Consider the following 22883-nt stretch of genomic DNA (forward strand, 5'->3'; position numbering starts at 1 on the left):
CAAGACCATTAAGTTACACGTTCGTGATCTCTAGGTGACCATACTTCCTGCTCTACTCACCTTATGGTTGCGTCCGTGCTTGTAGAGCAGAGAGATGATCGATTTAATGTGTCCTCTCTGGATGATGTTCAGAGCCTCAGGACTTTCAACCAAGATACAGTGGAGGACTTCCAGGATTCCTTAGAGATCACACATCATATTCTCTATGATTTACTGCTGTTGTCCGCACTTAGGCATTTACAAAAAAAACTGTTGCAACACACATACAAATTTCTAAAGACTTGAACAAAATATGTGGGAGGTGCTCAGAGCTGTCAGACACTTTTCCATCATACCTGAAGAAGATTCCAGTCTCTCCAGTTTGCTGACCAACCAGTCCAAGTTTCGTGAAAACTGGGTGCAGTTATTCCTGTTCCCACGGATCAGAGCAGCTGGAAAAAAAGACAAAAAATATGTAGACTACAGATAAATATACACATAAAATTAGATCGGGGCAGATGAATGGATGTGTAAGTTATATTATTGAACAAATGAAGTGGATTCAAAAAGTATCCAACTTGATTTTATCAGACGGTAATAAATGACGCGTGTGAGTTGTTGTCTGGTGGGGAAGTGGAAGGAAATTTCTTGGGCATGCCTGAATTTTTTCTCTCCCGCAGAGCGCATCAGTCGCTAGCAGTCAGCCTTACGTGTACTGACCCCTCAGATTCTCATTTGCTTTAACATGATGTAACAACTTGAGCAAAGGTCCTGGTCCTGGAAGGATCTCGGAGGATCAGATGGACGGCCAATAGATGGACGGGAGGAAACAGCATCCAGCACAGGAAATCATTTTATTTCAGAAGCAGAACTTTCCCTATGTGATCCCTTTCTTTGTTGTTTTCAAAAAGTATCCCATAAAATACGAGGTCTGTCAATAAAGTATAGGTCCTTTTTATTTTTTTCAAAAACTATATGTATTTCATTCATATGTTTTTACGTCAGACATGCTTGAACCCTCGTGCGCATGCGTGAGTTTTTCCACGCCTGTCGGAGACGTCAATCGCCTGTGAGCACTCCTTGTGGGAGGAGTCGTCCAGCCCCTCGTCGGAATTCCTTTGTCTGAGAAGTTGCTGAGAGACTGGCGCTTTGTTTGATCAAAATTTTTTCTAAACCCGTGAGGCACATCGAAGTGGACACGGTTCGAAAAATTAAGCTGGTTTTCGGTGAAAATTTTAACGGCTGATGAGAGATTTTGAGTTGATACTGTCGCTTTAAGGACTTCCCACAGAGTGGGACGTCGCGCAGCAGTCCCAGGCGCCGTCGTCAGCTTGTTTCAAGCTGAAAACCTCCACATTTCAGGCTCTATTGATCCAGGACATCATGAGAGAACAGAGAAGTTTCAGAAGAAGTCGGTTTCAGCATTTTATCCGGATATTCCACTGTTAAAGGAGATTTTTTTTAATGAAAGACGTGCGGGCGGATTGCAGCGTCAGCTCGCAGCCGCTGCGACGCTCCGCCACAGCACCTCTGTTGGAAGCCTTAAGGACAAGTTGGAACATGTCCAGCTGTTAAACAATTTCTCATATACTCACTCCACTGAAAGCCATCAAAAGCCGCCTGGATTTTACAAATGGTTATCAACACGGAGGTGTTTTTCCTGTGGCGCCGCACCGCCACAGGAATAGGTCCGTATAGGTCCGTAAGGACATATACTTTATGGACAGCCCTCGTATCTGCGTTAACATGAAACCACTGAAAACACTGTAGTATACATGCCAGGCCTGTATGTGGCACTGTAACGCTCAAAACACTGTAGTATACATGCCAGGCCTGTATGTGGCACTGTAACGCTCCTGCAGAAAAAAGGAGAAGAACACGTGCTTAAAGCTTGTGTGCTGTATACAAACACAAGAAGAAGATGATGACGGCATCATCACTTCACAAACGTTGTGTATTGGTTGTACACATGAAAACACAAAGACAACATTTTGAGGTTTATTCACTCACAGATATGTCAAAACTTGTCTCTGTGTGGACGCGTCCTTATACTCCATATAACACGGTGTGTAGTGAGCACCTTGCATGGTAGCACCTTCACATCGGGGTGAATGTGAGGCATTATTGTAAAGCGCTCTGAGTGTGTGATGCAGATGGAAAAGTGCTATATAAATGCAGTCCATTTACCATTTATTTATTTATTCCTAGTCCTAGGGTCCATTAATCCTAGTATTAAGGAGAGCATGTTGAAGTTGTTTTTACATTTATGGTTGGCTATATGTAGCTCTAAAGAAGGTTAAGTAAAGTTACAAAAGTGTGACAATAAAAAAAGTGAATTGGTGAAATAGCATTAGCATTATTTGTTGTTAATTATTTGTTGTTGATTATTTGTTGATTTTTCAATTCAACAGATTTCTACACAACAGTACAATTAATGGTGATTATGGTTTATGTCAACAGAATCATATGTTTTATTTTTCAAAACTGAACTTTCAAATCATTCTGGGGTTGTAATATACACCATCAAATAACATAAAAAGGTTAGGACCAGCGGACTCTAGGACTACAGGACCCTCCTCGAGCTGCACCACAGTGCTCAGGACAAAGACACTGAAGAAATTAAATCTCAAGAGACGGATAAGACAAGAACACAGAACTTGCAGGATAGACGCTTCACAAACAAGCATCTAGATCAACAGTGAGCAACCACCGTTACCGAGTGCAAAGACATGAAAAAGCAGCAATAAAAACAAATACTGGCAACATACAAAAATCCAGGACATAGTCTAAGCCCACACTGTGATGGCCACCACCATCCCTTTGAAACGTGTGTTTCTTAAAATAGATCCGCTGGTGCTACAGAAAGACGAGCTACACATTTCATGCTTCATCAGATGGCCCCGCCTCCTTGCGGGTGAGCGCTGTGTGGGTCTGTGTGCCACACGTGTGTGTTTCAGACTCCACACTGGAGTAAGTGATGATGAATATGAGGGCAGTCAAGGTGAACCGAGGGGAAGCTCCACTGACAGCAAAACAAACTGCCCGAGAAAAAGTCGTCCAGCATAAAACTTGTGGCGGTCACAGTCTCTGTGACGGTGACTCAGCTCGAGCCAAGAGAAAGACGGTGTGCCGCACAGCATGAAAATTATTTTACCAACATATCAACACTCACTACAAAGAACACAAAGTTAAAACTTCTGTTCTCTTTTTGTTTTCAGCAGGAATCCTTCAGTGCTTTTAGGGTCTGACTGATGCTGAGAAATGGAACGTGCTGGTGTAGCAGACCGAACGATCCCCCCCTAAACATTGGTCCGCCCTGCCTTCACTGGACATGCGTCATGGGACCACAGCAGCTCACTGAAAATAACAAAGAAACAACCTGAGCTTCTGTTTACATAAAACAAATACAATAACTACGTCTATAAAGCAAGATAATGAATTCACAACAGTTTTAGGCACAATATACAAAGAGTTTTATGTTGCGATGTTAATGCCGCTGTCTGTGTGCAGCGGCTAAAGTGCAGCCTGATCAGAGCGTCTCAATGCATTTCTCCTGTCAGGAAACAAATTTACCCATAATGCACTGTGGCATGTGTCCAAACGCTGAAACATTCAAAATTAGTGCATTACTTTAAAACTAAAACATATAGCTGATATTTTCACTTTATAAAATGCCAGATGTGACGTTAATTTAAATAACTTGTCCAGAATTAGTTTGTTAAAAATTTTAACCATAAGTCAAAACCTCTCTCTCTCTCTCTCTCTCTCACACACAGAGATTTTAGTGCTTGCCTGCTCCAAAACATGTAGCAGGCAAGCACTAAAATCTCTGATTTCAGACTTCACAAATGTTTTTAACTGTTAAGCTTTATTCATTATGCCCGTAAAAATATGGTAGCGGTCTAAAAATGATCGGACCTAAATTTTTCGGAAGCTAATTGGTCCGCTGATGGTTTTCGAAGTTATGTGAAAAGCTAATCCGATAATGAAAACATTATCTTCGATAATTAGCGGTTAGCGGATTAGCAGAACTGTGCCCACCACTGGTTAGAACAACGTTAATTGGCTTGTTAGTTTGTGCTCATTAACGCCGAGTTTGCACCATAAAGAAATAATGTGCTGGTTACGTTAATTTTCCTTCTTGTCGCATCCCACCCCCCCCCACACCTAAAATGAGACATTTTTTGTGAGGTGCGACATGGTCCGGGAAAATACGATAAGCTGTAAAAAAGCGAGGACACTCACACTCAGCTTTTCTAGCACAAACAGCAGCATAATATCATCACAGTCTGCTTGTCAGAGTGGGACAAACACCCCCACAGGTACAGACACAATCAACATATTTCTTGTCCGGGGGGGGGGGTGCAGTAAATGAAACCTCCCCACTGGGGAATTATAAAACAGTTTTATGTGAGGGCCGTCTGCAGCTGTGAGCTCCAGAACGCAGCATGAAGGTGGGGGAGGAGGGGACGCCTGGCTGGAGGGAAGGGAGGAGTGTGACGGAAGATTAATACTGCACGTCTGGTCAGGGTCAGCGGATGACAACGCTGACAGATGATGTAGGTTTTTCACGCCGATCAAGCCGCCTTACCCAAGAGTTCATAGAGGAGGTTGAGAATGTCCTTCCAGGCCGCGCCTGCCTCCTCGCCCGCCATCTCTCCAAAGTGGGCAGCACTGTTGTACAGGTTCATGCGATCGATGCATTTGGAGAGGAGGGTCAGCATCCCCTAAGGGGAGGAAAGAACCATTCATGGTTATGTAGACACCCAAAGAAAAACAAACCACAAGATGAAGCAGATAATATTCTTGGTAGAAATCCCATTCAATGGAAGCTTTGTTGTATCCTTCCTCCTTCCTCTGTCCATTTCCCAGACAACTGCCAAAAACAACAGGAAGTATTTCACGTGTCTGAGACTGACGTTCCCTCACACCATCAGACTTTAACTACAACCCCAATCAGAAAAAGTTCAGATAGGAGAGAAAATGCCATTATTAAAAAAACAGCATGTTTTTACATTTACTTGGACTTTTATTTCACTGTATGAAATTTCAAGAAATTTCAAGTTTTGTGTGATCACCTTCCTTTCATTTGTTAATACTCACCCGTTCCTGCATTTAGGCCAACAAGACATTCCAATAAAAGTTGGGATGGAGCAATGTAGGGCAAGAAATGATGTAAAAAAGTGATGTCAACAGGTGATAGTAATCATGATTTGGTCCAAAGCTGAATCCATGAAAGGCTGAGAAGCAAGGTTTGGCAGAGGATCTCCAATTTCTCAAAAAAAAAAAAAAAAAAAGTGAAAAAATAGATTTTTTTAAAAAACAATGTTCCCCCAAAGAAAGACTGGAAAGAATTTGCATAATTCTACCTTTCTGGGGCGTAACATCATTAACGGATTCAAGGAATCTGGAGGAATTTCAGTGCATGAAGGACAAACAAGCAAATCTAAGTTGAATACCTGTGACCTCCAAGCGTGCAGACGGCACCACATCAAGAACCCTCATTCATCAATAGCTGATATAACCACAGAGGCAAGGAATTACTTTGGGAAAGCTTTGTCAAGCACTACAATACAGAGTTATATTAACAAAAGGCACTTAAAGCTTTACTGTGCAAAAAAGAAGCCTCATGGTAAACTTGTTCCACTTTTCTGCCCTCCTCTGGACCATTTTCCTTCTCTCAGCTGGGAGTAGAAGATCTGCTCAGGAAGTCAGCTATCATCCACCCTAAAGATGATGACTCCTAAAGTTGTACATTCCAAAACGCAAAGCACTCCACCTCTGAACAAAAACACTGCTCAATATCATCATCATATTACCCTGGACAATACCAGCAGTGAAAGACCACGGAATACTAATGAACCCCAAATTAGACTTTGCAGTCCACACATCAGGTCAAGTCAAAGCCAAATGAAAACCAGGTCATTTGTCCCATCTGAAGAGCCACTCATTCAAAATAAAAAAAACCTCTTCAAAGTCCTTACATGCCCTCAAGACCAAACCCTTATAGAACAAGTATTAGGCCAAGGTACCAAACTTATCCCAGAACTAAAAAACCTTGACTATAGTTCCAGATTAAAAAACAAGACCTTCCCTGTATGGCGTACAGGTATCCAAGAGGTGATATAATCAACGCTACTCCACCACAAATACACAAGTAGTCAATACTGCGACCATCAACGCACTCAAAAACCGCCTTGACAAATACTAAGTAACCCAGAAATACAACTCCAATATTTCCTCCACTCAACTCAGTATTTACCCACTGTAGGCAGTATTATGGACATGTGCACTAATTTTTATAGGCAGCCCATTTATATCCAACACCCACACGTTAAATCAATCTTACTTCCTCTTTGAAGAGATCTTGACGTTTAATGAGTGAACGGAGGAGACACTGTTTCTCCTCGTGCTCTAGCTCCGAGTCAGGCTGCTTGAAGTACTCAATCAGGTCGTTCAGCGTCTGCAGCACTTCTTCCACATAACCAGCCACCGCCGTGGATTCGCCCGCTGTCATTCTGTCCAAAGCCCTGACGGAAGGACAGCAAGAACTCAACACGAACTCTAAAACATCTCACCTCCGTTTGTGAGGGTTGCCGTTACTTTGATGAAAACCAGTACAAAAGTGTCTCCAATGTATTACCTTATGAAGTTGGTGAAGAGGAAGGTGGTGTTGCGGATGATGCGTGCGGCTCGTGACTCTTCATGTTGACAGCGCTGCAGGGTCAGCCCATCATCCATGTGACCTTCAGAATGCAGGCAGGCCTAGGACAGGATGCACGTAAAAATATGGATTTTAACTTTAAAGACATTAAGTCACCGAGGCAACAAGTAAAAATCCAATCAAACACATCACTGTAAATGGTTCTAGGAGCTTCCCCTGGGAGGTATTTCTAGATCGCTCTGAAGTTTAAGACTTTCCCACTTTGTATAAATGTGTTTTTATGTCTATAAAAACAGATGCATCAAAATGTAACGACAGATTTATTCTCAAACATCACCACAGCCGTTAAGGATCCACAGGCTGGAGAGAGATCTGTGCAACTAAGGGTCAAAACCGCCAAGACTCAGTGAAACACGACCACCATCAAGCAAACAATATGAAAGAGGTGGCGGAGGAGGATTACGGCGCACGCTGACCATCTCCTTTAATATGACAGGTGGTTTGGCATGCTGCCGCGGCTGCAGGGTCTGACTGCTGCCAGGACAAAGTGGCATTTGATGTCCCTCGAGGCTTGTCCAAGGATGAGCTACATTCCTCATGTCACATTAATCCAACACCTCACCAAAAATGAACTGTAAGCCTCCACAGGGTTTGAGATGATCTTCCTACACCCGTCGCTCCTGCTCACAAGAAGGGTTCAAAGAGGACAGACCGAGAGGAGTCAGGACAGACAAGGACTTGGAGGAAAGGAGAACATATATTTGGTTCATGTAGACTCCTGATGTCAGTGAGCTGTGTTGGTGTGTAGATGGGGTGGAAGGTGCTGGAAAAACACTCTGGATTATCTGCTACTATAAGCAACAGGTTGGTCATCATCGTGGCCCAAACTTCTCAAAATGGAGCGATTTCTCCACCATGTGAAGTTTTAGTATTATATCATTTGCAGGTTAACACAATAAGTTAGCACTGCTAACTGTAATTAGCAGGTGGCTTGGCGACATTAGATCTCTTTATGGTGCAACATTTTAATAACCACATCAAATAAACCAGTTATGAAAACCACCGCGCAGTCCACACACCCCCATACGAAAGTCACACTGTTAGCATTACCTTCACTTGTTTGGTAACTGAGGTAGTGACGCATGTTTGGGTTTCTTTGGTCACGCTCCACCTCTTTACCCATTTATGGACTGGTCATGATTTAGGACTGCCGAGATGGCAATATTAAGAGCTGCCCTGTTTGACAGAAGGTGTGGCCAGTGTATAAACAGCAGACATGAGAATGAGACATCCCGAAAATCCTGAAAGTGTGTCCAGGGTTTGGGGCCCACTGTAGGAGCTCATGGGTTTTAGGTAAGATTAGACCCACATTAAGCCTTATTTTGGAAGCCAAGCAGACGCTTGGTGGGGGAATCAGGAATACTTCATTCAGATCGTCCTTAAAAACAACAAAAACCTGGAATTCAGGAAAAATCCTGAAAATTCTCATGCCTGATACAGTCTATGGCCTTGGCATGACCCAATAAGTCTAAACATTCCCAAAAACCAAACTATTGGAAACACAATAATGTGTAAATAAGGTCAAGATGACATTATAAAGTATAAGGTAATTTATTACTTTAACGACATCGACAGAAGTCACTGCTGTAGGAGGAAGCACTTTTTCCTTCTTACCCTTCGCTTTAATGGTCCTAAGCGAGATGACTTGGCGTCGGGCGCCTGGTAGGTCAGCCACAGTCCAGTCGCCACATGCATGACGAAGCAGGCCGAGTCACCGTATTTGATCTCTGGCATCCCCATTCCCTCTATGTCCCGCTTCAGGCCCGAGTCGCCCTTTTCCTGTTGTGTTGACATTCAGACACACACACATATGATAAATGAAGATATATTGTGATCGGATTGTAATCAGGGAGGCGGGTGGAAGAGAGCGTGCTCACTGGCCCGCTGTGAGAGCGCTGCCAGCCTCATTAGCTCCAGCGGCCTGTCGGCTCAGCAGAGACGGAGCGAAGCGGCTGATTGCAGCCGACAGCGAGAAGCAGGAAACACATTAACAATGATGTTCAACATGACAAAGTACTGACCTTTTCAAACACACCAATCAGAAACACAACCGCCACTGGAGAAAGGACAAGATACAGAAAAAAAGAAAAAAAAAAAAAACACCCGACAACAAGTTCAATATTTATTTCTTGTAAAATAAATTGTTTTTCCCTTTCAGCTGCATTAACTGCACTAACGTATGTGGGAGACTTTTGTCTTGATTTCGTATATTTTTTTTTTTTTTACAAAGTTCTTCTCTGTGTCGCTGGACCACAGTGGTGTGGAGACTAAGCGCAGGTTATGAAGCGAGCAGCGGTAAAGGAGCACGGACCTTGGACACCTTGAAGCAGAAGGCGGTGGCCGTGGTGTCGGACTTTTCCCTGTCCTGCAGCACTAATCCACGGTCCTCAGTCAGGGCCAGGTAGTGACCGGTCGACAGGTGGCGTAGTCGGAAGGCTTGGCCCCACCGGATGTGGCTCCCGCTCCAGCTACAGAGAGATCGGCTGTTACAACTTCCGAACAGAGAAAAAGAAAAATGTGTCTGTAGTACAGAGGTGATACGATGCAGAATATAAGGATGCCTCTATTTTGAGAGACATTTTACAGAGCCAGGACTGCACCCTTCTTCTTGCTCTTGTCTACAGTAGATGATGTTTCTATCTCCTCCTTTCCTCTGTTACACCACCTCCTGCATGTCCTCCCTCAGCACATCCACAAACCTCCTCTTTGGCCTACGTCTTCTATTTCTGCCTGCTGTTCCATCCTCAGCATCCTTCTCCCTATATATCCTGGGTCCCTCCTCTGTACATGTCCAAGCCATCTCAATTTTACCTCTGTAACTATGTATCTATGCCATCCTCAGCATCTTCAGCTCTGCCTCCTGTCTCTTTGTTCACACCACCATCTCTAAGCCAGACAACATAGCTGGTCTTGCTACCATCTTGTCAATGTTGCATTTCCATTATAAATCACTCCTGCCATTCTTCTCCACTTGCTACATCCTGCCTGCATTCTCTTCACCTCTCCACCACTCTCTCCATTCTAGTTGACCCCAAGTATTTAAACTCATCTGCCTTCACCACCTGTAGTCCTTGCAACCTCACTATGTCACTGAGCTCACTCCCTTTCACGCACAAGTACTCCATCTTACTCCAAATAACTTTCATTCCCCTTCTTTCCAGAGCATATCTCCACCTCTCCAGGCTAGTTTCAACCTGCTCAGTACAGTTCATAACATCATCGCAAACATCATAGTCCATGGAGACGCCTGTCTGATTGCTTCCGTCAACTTGTACCTCACCATTGTGAACAACAAAGGACTTATAGCTGCTCCTTGATGTAATTTCTGTTCCACCTTGAATGCATCTGTGATTCCTAACGCGCATCTCACTGCTGTCACATTGTTCTTGTACATGTCCTGCACTACCCTCATATACTTCTTTGCCACTCCAGACTTCCTCATACAATAAAACAACTCTTCTCTCGGCACACTGTTACAAGCTCTCTCTAAATCTGCAAACACACAATGTAACTCCTTCTGGCCTTCTCTATACTTCTCCATTAGCAGTCTCAGAGCAAACATTGTATGTGTAGTGCTTCTTTTCATCAGCCAGTGCCGGCTTTCGCAAAAGACATTTAATTCTGCTGCTTTAAATGCACAAGATGGATCGGAAACAAAATTGACACTTTACCGTGGTGGAGGAGGCTTGTGTGGAACATTAGCTCCTGGTAGGACTGCCCTTGGCAAATCGGCCCCAGGTGAGGAGACAGACAAACGGTGATTTAAAAAAAAAAAAAAAAAAGACCCTTTATGGTGGACACAAAAATGGAAAGCGTCACCTCGCCCAGATTAGGCAGACCGGAGCCTGGGGAGGGGGCTGACAGGTGAGCACCTGGTGGATGGGTCTACAGCCATGAGGCATGGTCAGGATCTGCGGCACCTCCATGTGGGCTCCCCATCCACATGGAGAGAATAAAGGGTGGTACTTGACTCTTGGAACATCACCTCTTTGATGGGGAAGGAACCTGAACTTGTGCAGGAGGCTGAGTGATATAGTTAGGTTCACCTCTTTAGACAGCTGAGGCTCAGGAAACGAACTTCTGGAGAAGCCTGGACTCTCTCCAGAGCTGTCCAGGGTGACAGTGATGTATTCTTGTTGGACTTTTGTGTTGGTCATGCACTGTCCATCACAAGCACCTTGTTTGAGTGCAAGAGTGTTTATAAGTACACTTGCTACCAGAACACCCCAAGTCAAAGGTTGATGATCAATCTCGTAATTGTGTCATCAGAGCTGCGACTGATCACCACCTGGTGATTAGCTGGTCAGATGGTGGCATTAGACACTGAACTGACCTGGAACGCCACAACGCATTGTGAGGGTTTGCTGAGAATGTTTGGTGGAAGAGCCTGTCCAGATGGCCTTCAAATCACACTTCAGAAGGAAGTTCTCCTACATCCCGAGGGAGGTCAGGGACATGAAATCAGAGTGGTTCATCTTCGAGGCCTCCATTGTTGAGGTGATTGCTTTGGGTTTGGCCAGATTGTTCCCGTGCTTGTCGTGGCGGCAACCCAAGAACCCGCTGGTGACGCCTGCAGTGAGGGAAGCTGCCAGGCTGGGATTTTTCTCGTCCATCTGGCATAGAGGTCTCTGAGATCAGCAGATAGTACCAGAAGGCTTGAAGGACGGCAGCCTCAGTGGTTATTTTCTCCCATGAAATAAAAACGTCCCTAATAAAAATGTTTGCCTGAAGTCTTTTTTTATGTGTGATGTTTTATTCTCTCTGCAGATTTGTGTCTGATCTCACCTGATTCGGAGCGGCTCCAGTCTCCACAGCGAGCGGGCCCTCGATGCACCTTTCCCTGCCTCATAGTTCACGGTCCTGAGATCACACAAACACAAAGGCGACGTCTGTCATTCTGAATGTTTTTGATCCGACTGGAGGAATAAGAGTTTCTCCTAATGCAGTCATCGTAGAGGAACCTCTGATAAATCTTAAATCAGATCCTGATTTGAGATCCAACAGTCCATCTTTCATCCAGATACAATAACAGAGTCTCTTCAGCCACACTCCTAAAAGGCAGCTCTTAATGAATCAAAACTCAAGTTTCAGTTGCCTAAAATTACATTTTGAAGAATTAAAGTTACAGTATCAATAAGTCTCTCTGATCATCACCAAACCCATCTCACGTTCACTCATATATCTCGTCATACAAGAAAAGCTTCAGTCTCGCCATCTGCTTCATTATCTGTTTGTATAAGTTATCATGATCCGATTACATTTTTCCACTTCCTGTCAGTTCCGTGATGCTGTTGGGTGCTGTGGGATTTTATTCAGCCTGTCAGCGCTCATTTTCAAATTAATTTTGGGCAACTGGGACTCGTGCTGAGTGATCACGGTTTGGTTTCCCACCAGCTTCAGTACAAACTGTCACACTTTCGGTGCACACTGTGTTCTAAGCCCAACCCTTAAGACTCATGTTGTCGGACTGCAGCAGACGCTTCCCATGAAAGAATGACAGAAAATTCCACTGCTCATGGTTGTGAGAATGGCAGTGATGCCGTTACTTAGTAACGCATTACTTTAACCACTTTTTTAGTAACGAGTAATCTAACACGTTAATCTTTCCAAATCAGAATCAGATTAAAGTTACTTCTCCAAGTCACTGTGCGTTACTATTATTTTTGCATTGTGGGTTGATAGCAGCATTAAACTTGGTCCGTGGGCAGGGGGTCGGGGTTCGACTGAACTACCCGCTTTCAGCGAGCTGGGAGCTTTTCATCCGCAGTTTTCTGCAGCAGCTACAACTCGTCCTCACGTCTTAAAGCGCTGTGACAACAGCACACCTGCACTGAGCTTTACAAAGACATTTTTATGCTTTTTTTCTCCTTATTCAGAATTCTGAGCCGCTCCGTATCTGCTTGTTAAAAACAGCTGATCCTCCGCGACGCGTCAACAACTAACACTATTTTCCACTCAAATGCACCTAAACACTCTGAGGACCACATGATGTGAAAACGCAATAAAACCTTCTTACCTGTAAATCTGGTCATGTTTTCTGCATAAATAATGTTATCCATTCTTTGTGCTCAAACGCCAAAGCAGGGGCGAATCCAGATGGAATGGGGGGCGTGGGGCAAGGATGTGCCCCCCCCTCCCCCTCAACACCCTAGATTAAAGGTCCAGTTTTGAAGCCTTTTTCACTACAACTACTAATACTACTTATAATAATAACAATTTTGACAAGTAAAATGTTTAGAGAGAATTTAAATGTTAGAAAAATGTTAGAAAGAATTTAACAGTTACATTTATAAACAATGTAGATTAGAAATTGCAAGTTTTACTGTTACAGTGCTGTCAACAGTTAAATATGAGGTCAAGAAAGAGGTCTTTATTTTACTTTTTATAAAACAAGTATTTATTTTCATTTAAGTCAAGAAAGGGTGACTATAAAGTGAGTTTTGACAAAACAAGTACTGTCATGTTGAGGTGGCAGAGGGTTGTTGTCGGCAGCTGGGAAAGTAACTAAAAAAGTATCTAGTAATCTAACTTAGTTTTACAACTGAGTAATCAGTAAAGTAACTAAGTTACTTTTTCAAGGAGTAATCAGTAATTTGATTACTTTTTCAAAGTAACTGTGGCAACACTGGAGAACGGCACATGCACGCCGTGATGGTATGTGGCGTTACAATTTTAAAATTTTTCTACTGGGTCTAAAATATATTCAGACCAAATTAAACATAAAATCCCTCGTTTTTGAGGACATTATGTATCTGCTCACCAAATTCAACATTATGTTTCTATGTGCCAAACATTCTTCTGGACCTCTGTTGTGGAATATATTCCTTGTCTCCTCCAAAAATAATGAAATGGTTAATAAAAAAATATTTTGCTTATTTCCTGCCACTTTATCGATCTGTTCGACAAATTCCACTGAAATCTGTTCAAAACGCAGGTGAAACATTACCTCCTTGGTGCAGGTAATATTTTAAAATAAGCAATGAAAATTACAAATTAATTTAAAATAAATGTACATTAGTACAATAAAAAAGTAAGTAAAAACGAAAAAAACAGACCTGAGTTCATAATTTCAAATTCCTTTTTAGAAAGACGAGGACGTCTACACTGTCTGGTGAGAGGGTAATAATAACAGAAACTTTATTTATATAGCACTTTCAGGATGATTACATTATTTCTCCAGAGCAGGTTCACCACTCTGCAAAAGTTGGGAAATGTTGTTGTCTGTCAGGAAAGATGAGACGGACACTCACGGAACTGAATGATCTCAGTGAGATCACAGTGCACATTCTCTCCTCATCTCCTGATATTTCGCAGTGATTCTGTCTGGGCTTGGAGCACAACATGCGCCGAGTCTGAGGGCTGCCTCGGGCGGTGCGCAAGTCCGCAGATTACATAGGGGGTGCCCAGTATGGATCCTGTGTACACTCCAAACCTTTCTTTTTCAGGTGTATAACAAGCAGTGGTATTGTGGAAGAACGGGACTGAAAAGACGGCGTTACTAACCTCTGCTCCTCCTCACTCTTGTCCGCTCCAGGAATGGTCAACTCTCATCATGTCCATGGCAAAGACGCATCACATGACCCCCAACCAAATACCCTGATCATATAAACAGAAGAGTCAGAACTCCATCTTTATTCCTACGTATGTTTTCAGCATTCACACAGTCATTCAGCAGCCAAATAAAAAAAGGCACAAAAGAGCCCTGGAGTCACAACATTGGTGGTGTTGCTTCAGTGACTTATTTCAATCTGTGTTTGTTATGTTTGCGTGTTTCTGCATGCACCAGGTCAACAAAGTCATTATTTTCTTTAATTATAACCCACAGTCCATTACGTTGTTGGCAAAAAACCACCAGACAAAAGAAGGATTTGACAGTTTCCGTTAAAATGATCCTGCACATTGTGGTGGGTTGCAGGCGTCTGTGTGAACTTGCCGACAGCCATGTTGCTGGAGGGAGCAGGTCGGCTGGACGTTCCACAGGGTCTGCATGAAGGAGGCGTCCACCTGGATGTTGCCATTGGAAATGGACAGGTGCTGCAAAAGAAATGTCTGTTAGAACGGAAGCCAGACAGACCGGTGGATTTGGAGATTTGTTTGCAAGCCAGTGGTGGTGTATAGATACTGAAAATCATCGAGCAATCAATCAGTTCTTATGCATAAAAGGGCAGCTGTCTGTATGTACATGTGTCTATGAAAACCTTCCACATCATCAGTCACAGGTCAACAAAAGGGCATCGCAACATTTTTTTGATCATCTGGAATATGTGGAATACTATGACAATGTACATTAGCTGAGAATAATTTAATTAGAGTGCCAAGGGCCCTGTGGTTACCGGCTCAATTAACGCCCAAGGCATAATGGCCATTTTCGGCATAAAACGGCTGCCATTTCCAAACAAACAAATCTATGCAAACAATTTTGGGATGGAAACAATGTCAATGGCCAATATTGTGCTCTTGTTAAATGAAAAGAGAAGTTATGGTCCAAATACCCAAATTGGCTGTTTTCGGCATAAAAATGGCCACCATTCCAAACAAATGAATCTATAACTATAATTTTTTGACGTAAAATATGTCAATGACCCATATTACGCCCTTGACAAATTGGAAAAAAGTTATCAGACAGTTTCTGAAAGCGGACTGAAAGTTAGCAAAACTAAATTTAGAGGAAGCTAATTGGTCCACTGATGGTTTTCAAAGTTATCTTAAAAGCTAATCCGCTAACAAAAATGTTAGCTTCGCTAATTAGCGGTACTGTGCCCACCACTGCTTATACTTCAGTGTGACTTATACTCCACAAAATACAGTAACTGAGTGAATGTCTCATGAAAATTCTAAAACCAGAACGATGTTCTGCACTAACGACTTTGCATTGGTGTCAGAATACAGGGTCACCCCCCCCATCCCCCAAACAAAACAGAACCCATAAAATTGGAGGTTTTTTTTGGGGGGGGGGCATCATTCCAGTAGTAGGATAGCTTTAAGAAAAGGGAAATGAAAGATGCTCTTCCTCTTTCAGTGAGTGTGTAACTCCCAACCCTCGGAAGCCAGGCTGAACGATTCTGCACAGAGACGGTAGAATTCCCAGAGCTGCATTTTGAACAAACCTCCGTCTGGTCTCTGGAGATGCTGTAAGACTGTGGACTAAACACTGCTGACCACATAACATTCTGCAATAATCCCTTTCTGGCAGAAACATCTGGAAAGGCTCCAACTCAGAACACAATGGAGCTCAAACAGACCCGCGCCTCCAGTTATCACTGAGTTTTGTTCCGGAAAAGGATGTGAACGAGATTTTCTGAGTAAATTCTCTGAAACAGAGCAGTTCTTTCCTCTTATATCAAGATGCCCTTCTCTCACTTTGTGAAGAAGGGCATCCAGTGTAAAATCTGTGCCATAATGGTTCCACTGTGGTGACTCAAAGCGACTGGGGGGGCAGCAGAGGAAGAGCTGGATACAGAACAAGTGACATTTAGTCCCCTTAAGTAGTTCCCAACCTGCCTGGCCCACTGCTTTTTGCATTTGCGCAATATCTCTAAAATTAGAAAGCACTTGTCTCAGAGTGATGCTGAAAAACTAATTCATGCATTTATTTCCTCTAGGCTGGACTATTGTAATTCATTATTATCAGGTTGTCCTAAACGTTCCCTGAAAAGCCTTCAGTTAATTCAAAATGCTGCAGCTAGAGTACTAACGGGGACTAGAAGGAGAGATATCTCACCCATATTGGCCTCTCTTCACTGGCTTCCTGTTAATTCTAGAATATAATTTAAAATTCTTCTTCTTACTTATAAGGTTTTGAATAATCAGGTCCCATCTTATCTTAGGGACCTCGTAGTACCATATCACCCCAATAGAGCGCTTCGCTCTCAGACTGCAGGCTTACTTGTAGTTCCTAGGGTTTGTAAGAGTAGAATGGGAGGCAGAGCCTTCAGCTTTCAGGCTCCTCTCCTGGAACCAGCTCCCAATTCGGATCAGGAGACAGACACCCTCTCTACTTTTAAGATTAGGCTTAAAACTTTCCTTTTTGCTAAAGCTTATAGTTAGGGCTGGATCAGTGACCCTGAACCATCCCTTAGTTATGCTGCTATAGACTTAGACTGCTGGGGGGTTCCCATGATGCACCCACGTTCTTTCTCTTTTTCCTCTGTATGCACCACTCTGCATTTAATCATTAGTGATTGATCTCTGCTCCCCTCCACAGCATGTCTTTTTCCTGGTTCTCTCCCTCAGCCCCAACCAGTCCCAGCAGAAGACTGCCCCTCCCTGAGCCTGGTTCTGCTGGAGGTTTCTTCCTGTTAAAAGGGAGTTTTTCCTTCCCACTGTCGCCAAGTGCTTGCTCACAGGGGGTCGTTTTGACCGGGGTTTTTCCATAATTACTGTATGGCTTTACCTTACAATATAAAGCGCATTGGGGCAACTGTTTGTTGTGATTTGGCGCTATATAAATAAAATTTTGATTTGATTTGAATAAACAGTTCCCACCATCAAGACTTGCAAAGAAGCCAAGAAAAGGTGCATTTTTAATCTAGATTTAAAAATAGATTAATTTATTAAAAATTATTTAACACCATGTTGTAAATATTTTCCCCCGATAAACATAAAAAAGGACCATAACATTTTGACAAAATAAATCACAGTATTTAAAGCCACATTTTAAAATTTCACCTGGTTGGATCCAAACCTCAACCTGAAGGACTTTGAACCCTACTACATGAAAACAATGGAATGTCTATGTATGCAAATAAACATTCAAATATTTAAATAACAGTACCTAAAAAAATTCAAATGTACATTTTTTGAATTCAAGCATCCGGCCATCAACCTGACCGTGGTCAACCCGATCCTGAATATAAGTAATCAGAAGAAACAGGTTTAGCAAAGACCACCTACCTGACCAGAGGTGAAGTCCATCAAAGCTGTACGAGTAGAGGTCGTCCCCAACGCCGTTGCCCCCCACCCCTCTCCTCCCCCGGGGTAGGGAGCGTAGCCTTTGGTGTTGGCCCAGCCGACCCTCAGGTGAGTCGGCTCGCCGGTTACAAAGTGGTCCACCTGGTCAATCACCAGCTCAAAATACCACTTCTTATACTGGGCGGAACCTTCAGCCACACCCAGGAAGATGTTGGGCCGCATGCTGAAACGGGAAAAAAAGCTTGAAGGAGACAAAGTATGAAAAGTACTTCGATATGTAGCAGCAGAAGTCACTGAAGAGCTTTCAAGGAATTTTCTAAAAAATTTTAAAGGTGGGGAGCAAAAAAACTGATTCTACAGTCCTCTAATCTGCATTCAGCTCAGTCCTGAAAACCAAGATGGTGTGCAGTGGCATTATTTAGGAAACAGTCCATCTCCATGTCCTCGTTCTTTACCTCTGGACATCGTTGACCACAGTCGAGTCTGAAGCAGCAGGTCCCTATTGGGAAGCAGGTTGTCGCAGATCAGATTCTGATTGGCCCTCACCGCCACGCCGTTACAAACGCAGAGGGAACACAGGACATCTAGAATCTGAGAGACACGGGCACTCGGTAATACGCGTGACATTTTCACTTCTAAAGGTTTAACCTTTTTAGGTGCAGTTATAAGAGATTCCACATGATGACATTTTAGTTGAATTAGCAGCTGCTGGGAGAAGCCGTGGTTAAGTGCTATGCAGCACTGGAGCCAGTGCTCATCTCCAGATACCAGTACCAAGAAGATGATGAGAGTCTACGGCTCCTCCTGGACAGCAGGTTACCTCCCCAGCTAAGGTCGCTGCCCATTTAAGAGGATGCGTTTTATTCAAGGACACAGACCGTTCCACCTTTTGGACAATGACGGTACATGACGTGACTTCAGAGCAGTTACCGTGCAAAGATATGGTGGTTTTCCCTTGGAGATGGAAAACTAAACCCCATAGAACAACTCAATTATTTTTACTTCTGTGATACTATTTATAGACCTTTTATCAGTCTTTTATTGAAAGTCTTTTCACTTTGCATTTTAACTGTTGGTTAATGGTTGTCAATGAAGAACAAGTAGAGCCTAAACAACATAATGAAGGTGTGCAGCAAGATTACCAGAGTTCAGCAGAGGGACTGGGGCTCCCTTTGGGAGAAACAGGTGGATTAGAAAGCGAGGATAATTATCAGAAAATCAGATGACTCAACACAATTCTCTTTAATGTCTTTGGGCAAACATTATATTGTGCCCCTGACAAGAAGTAATCACCGTGATTCCAGGTTTGATAAACTCAGAGTTTGTCTGTCTGTCTTTTAGTAGGATTACATCAAAACTACTGCATGGATTTTGATGGAATTTTCACCACAGATAGATATTAGACCATGGAAGACTCCATTAAATTTTGGAGGTAACCTGGATCAAGATTTCACTTTATACATGCTTTGAAGGATAATGTCAAAACTACGTCACAGATTTGTATAAAATTTGTACCACAGATAGATATTAGGGCATGGAAGACGCCACTGAATTTTGGAGGTGATCCAGATTGCTATATATGAGATTTAAAATCAGATCTGAAAGCCTCAAACAAACTTTGGTGTCCTCGTCGGTAGGAACACACACACACCAAGTTTCATCTTCAGTGGTTCAGTGATTTCTGAGAAGAAGATGTTTACACATGACGGCACCGATGCCGGAGGACAGGCGACCCCCCCATCTGGCATGAGCCCACCAGACCTTCGGTCCAGGTGAGCTACAGAGGAACACTGATCTGAGCTGCAGAAGCACTGAAATGATTACCAATTTCAATTTTAATGGATATTCAGTGTTATTATTCATTATTTTTCCAGCATTATTTTCATAGGTGTCATTTAAATAAAAAATAATTGTGTTGGGGGGTTCTCAGTGGCCTGTCTCACAGTGTTGACAGTAATACACAATCCATATCATGGTGCACTACAACACTACAGTTGACTACGACACGGGCGTACCATCCCACTCCAGGGTAACATGACTGGGAATTAAACCCAAGATCACATATTTGTAGCCTAACTTCACCAATGCATGGGTTTGAGATGACTACGACTTCATATAAAAGTCCCACAGTGCTACCGTCACCAATCAGGATAAAGATCTTTGGATAAGGTGTCCTAAGAAATTGACATTTTTTACCACTGTCAGGGGAAACAGCCAAATGATCTTTTAGGACGTCGTTAGAGCCGTGACCCAAAGTTTAAAACCTGTATGTGAGAGAAAATTCAAAGTTTAAGCATGCTGACATTTGAGGTACTCAGGGTGAAAGATCTGTGTTGGATTATGTTTGTTGTGTCCCAGCGGACACTTGGGAGAATGGATTTAAAGGCTCAGATAACGGCTGTGGCAGCTTCCGTTCAGATTGCTGAGGTCTTTGAGAACGGAGCCAGAATACAGAATACCTGTAAACATTGTTAGGAAAAACTCAAAAGCCCTTTTCAAACAGCACTGCAATTCAACCAGGGGCCACTCTGAGAAGACGGGAAACCCATGCTTATTTAGGGTCTGTCTGCTAGCTCTGCCCCTGAGCAAGGCAGCATCTTTACATCTGGAGTTGGCACTGGATGGATTGTGTCTCACTGTAATTACGATGGTTAAATGCAGAGGACAAGTTTCGTTTTCTGTATGTATAATGACTGTCTGCAGTCATCACCGGGAAACCTCAGGGTGTGCATGGGAACTCGCTTTTTCCTTGAAAGTTTAACTCGAGGCACCCTGCTGAATCCGGTCAAAACAAAGGATGTGTGAACCAAACACGGCCTGCAATCAAAATTAGGCCCAATTATATAATTTCACATGTTGGACAGCAGCCGACTGACGAGTCGCTGTCTGTCACCAAAAAACATAACAGAGGTCACATTAAAGACTCAAACTTTAAAACTATCTTCATGTTGCACCATTTACAAGTTTCGAGTTCACCTCATAATGCGCGACTGGCGAGGTGGCGAACATTTTGCTGCTTTTACCCCACAACATTCAGCTACAGGTTGTCCAAACTATGCTTTCTTGGAATCCCTAATGTGGTAAATTTTTCCCCAATTGGAGCATTTTTAAGCATGTTGACCCCTGAGTAATCCTTCAGTGACCCCTACCTGGCTGTAGCTGCCACCGTGGGACATTTAGTGAGGCCGTGGTGCACTGGGGCTTGAATGCAAGTGACATTACGCCCCCTGAAGTGGCACCATATAGGTCCAAAGTGCCTCCTCTCTCATGGACTAGTATGTTTAGACCTTTTGCGCCAGGAGTCTAATTCAATCACACAAGACCATTAAGTTACACGTTCGTGATCTCTAGGTGACCATACTTCCTGCTCTACTCACCTTATGGTTGCGTCCGTGCTTGTAGAGCAGAGAGATGATCGATTTAATGTGTCCTCTCTGGATGATGTTCAGAGCCTCAGGACTTTCAACCAAGATACAGTGGAGGACTTCCAGGATTCCTTAGAGATCACACATCATATTCTCTATGATTTACTGCTGTTGTCCGCACTTAGGCATTTACAAAAAAAACTGTTGCAACACACATACAAATTTCTAAAGACTTGAACAAAATATGTGGGAGGTGCTCAGAGCTGTCAGACACTTTTCCATCATACCTGAAGAAGATTCCAGTCTCTCCAGTTTGCTGACCAACCAGTCCAAGTTTCGTGAAAACTGGGTGCAGTTATTCCTGTTCCCACGGATCAGAGCAGCTGGAAAAAAAGACAAAAAATATGTAGACTACAGATAAATATACACATAAAATTAGATCGGGGCAGATGAATGGATGTGTAAGTTATATTATTGAAGAAATGAAGTGGATTCAAAAAGTATCCAACTTGATTTTATCAGACGGTAATAAATGACGCGTGTGAGTTGTTGTCTGGTGGGGAAGTGGAAGGAAATTTCTTGGGCATGCCTGAATTTTTTCTCTCCCGCAGAGCGCATCAGTCGCTAGCAGTCAGCCTTACGTGTACTGACCCCTCAGATTCTCATTTGCTTTAACATGATGTAACAACTTGAGCAAAGGTCCTGGTCCTGGAAGGATCTCGGAGGATCAGATGGACGGCCAATAGATGGACGGGAGGAAACAGCATCCAGCACAGGAAATCATTTTATTTCAGAAGCAGAACTTTCCCTATGTGATCCCTTTCTTTGTTGTTTTCAAAAAGTATCCCATAAAATACGAGGTCTGTCAATAAAGTATAGGTCCTTTTTATTTTTTTCAAAAACTATATGTATTTCATTCATATGTTTTTACGTCAGACATGTTTGAACCCTCGTTCGCATGCGGAGTTTTTCCACGCCTGTCGGAGACGTCAATCGCCTGTGAGCACTCCTTGTGGGAGGAGTCGTCCAGCCCCTCGTCGGAATTCCTTTGTCTGAGAAGTTGCTGAGAGACTGGCGCTTTGTTTGATCAAAATTTTTTCTAAACCCGTGAGGCACATCGAAGTGGACACGGTTCGAAAAATTAAGCTGGTTTTCGGTGAAAATTTTAACGGCTGATGAGAGATTTTGAGTTGATACTGTCGCTTTAAGGACTTCCCACAGAGCGGGACGTCGCGCAGCAGTCCCAGGCGCCGTCGTCAGCTTGTTTCAAGCTGAAAACCTCCACATTTCAGGCTCTATTGATCCAGGACATCATGAGAGAACAGAGAAGTTTCAGAAGAAGTCGGTTTCAGCATTTTATCCGGATATTCCACTGTTAAAGGAGATTTTTTTTAATGAAAGACGTGCGGGCGGATTGCAGCGTCAGCTCGCAGCCGCTGCGACGCTCCGCCACAGCACCTCTGTTGGAAGCCTTAAGGACAAGTTGGAACATGTCCAGCTGTTAAACAATTTCTCATATACTCACTCCACTGAAAGCCATCAAAAGCCGCCTGGATTTTACAAATGGTTATCAACACGGAGGTGTTTTTCCTGTGGCGCCGCACCGCCACAGGAATAGGTCCGTATAGGTCCGTAAGGACATATACTTTATGGACAGCCCTCGTATCTGCGTTAACATGAAACCACTGAAAACACTGTAGTATACATGCCAGGCCTGTATGTGGCACTGTAACGCTCAAAACACTGTAGTATACATGCCAGGCCTGTATGTGGCACTGTAACGCTCCTGCAGAAAAAAGGAGAAGAACACGTGCTTAAAGCTTGTGTGCTGTATACAAACACAAGAAGAAGATGATGACGGCATCATCACTTCACAAACGTTGTGTATTGGTTGTACACATGAA

General features: G+C 43.3%; 2 protein-coding genes across 2 annotated transcripts in view; both read right to left on the reverse strand.

Annotated features, from left to right (window-relative positions):
- LOC117502832 (ryanodine receptor 3-like) overlaps positions 1-14257 on the reverse strand; it is a 175561-nt gene extending 161304 nt beyond the window's left edge. Inside the window, 9 exon segments of the mRNA XM_034161947.1 lie at positions 61-179; positions 336-431; positions 4571-4706; positions 6329-6509; positions 6623-6744; positions 8318-8482; positions 9015-9171; positions 11489-11563; positions 14207-14257. Of these exon segments, the coding sequence (XP_034017838.1) occupies positions 61-179; positions 336-431; positions 4571-4706; positions 6329-6509; positions 6623-6744; positions 8318-8443 (780 nt within the window). The 5' untranslated portion in view covers positions 8444-8482; positions 9015-9171; positions 11489-11563; positions 14207-14257.
- The window catches only part of LOC117503546 (ryanodine receptor 3-like), a 123710-nt gene continuing 111960 nt past the window's right edge, over positions 11134-22883 (reverse strand). Inside the window, 7 exon segments of the mRNA XM_034162805.1 lie at positions 11134-11329; positions 11489-11563; positions 14637-14737; positions 17597-17837; positions 18042-18205; positions 20992-21110; positions 21267-21362. Of these exon segments, the coding sequence (XP_034018696.1) occupies positions 11134-11329; positions 11489-11563; positions 14637-14737; positions 17597-17837; positions 18042-18205; positions 20992-21110; positions 21267-21362 (992 nt within the window).

The sequence above is a fragment of the Thalassophryne amazonica genome, chromosome 21 (assembly GCF_902500255.1).
Source record: "Thalassophryne amazonica chromosome 21, fThaAma1.1, whole genome shotgun sequence".
Lineage (NCBI taxonomy): Eukaryota > Metazoa > Chordata > Actinopteri > Batrachoidiformes > Batrachoididae > Thalassophryne > Thalassophryne amazonica.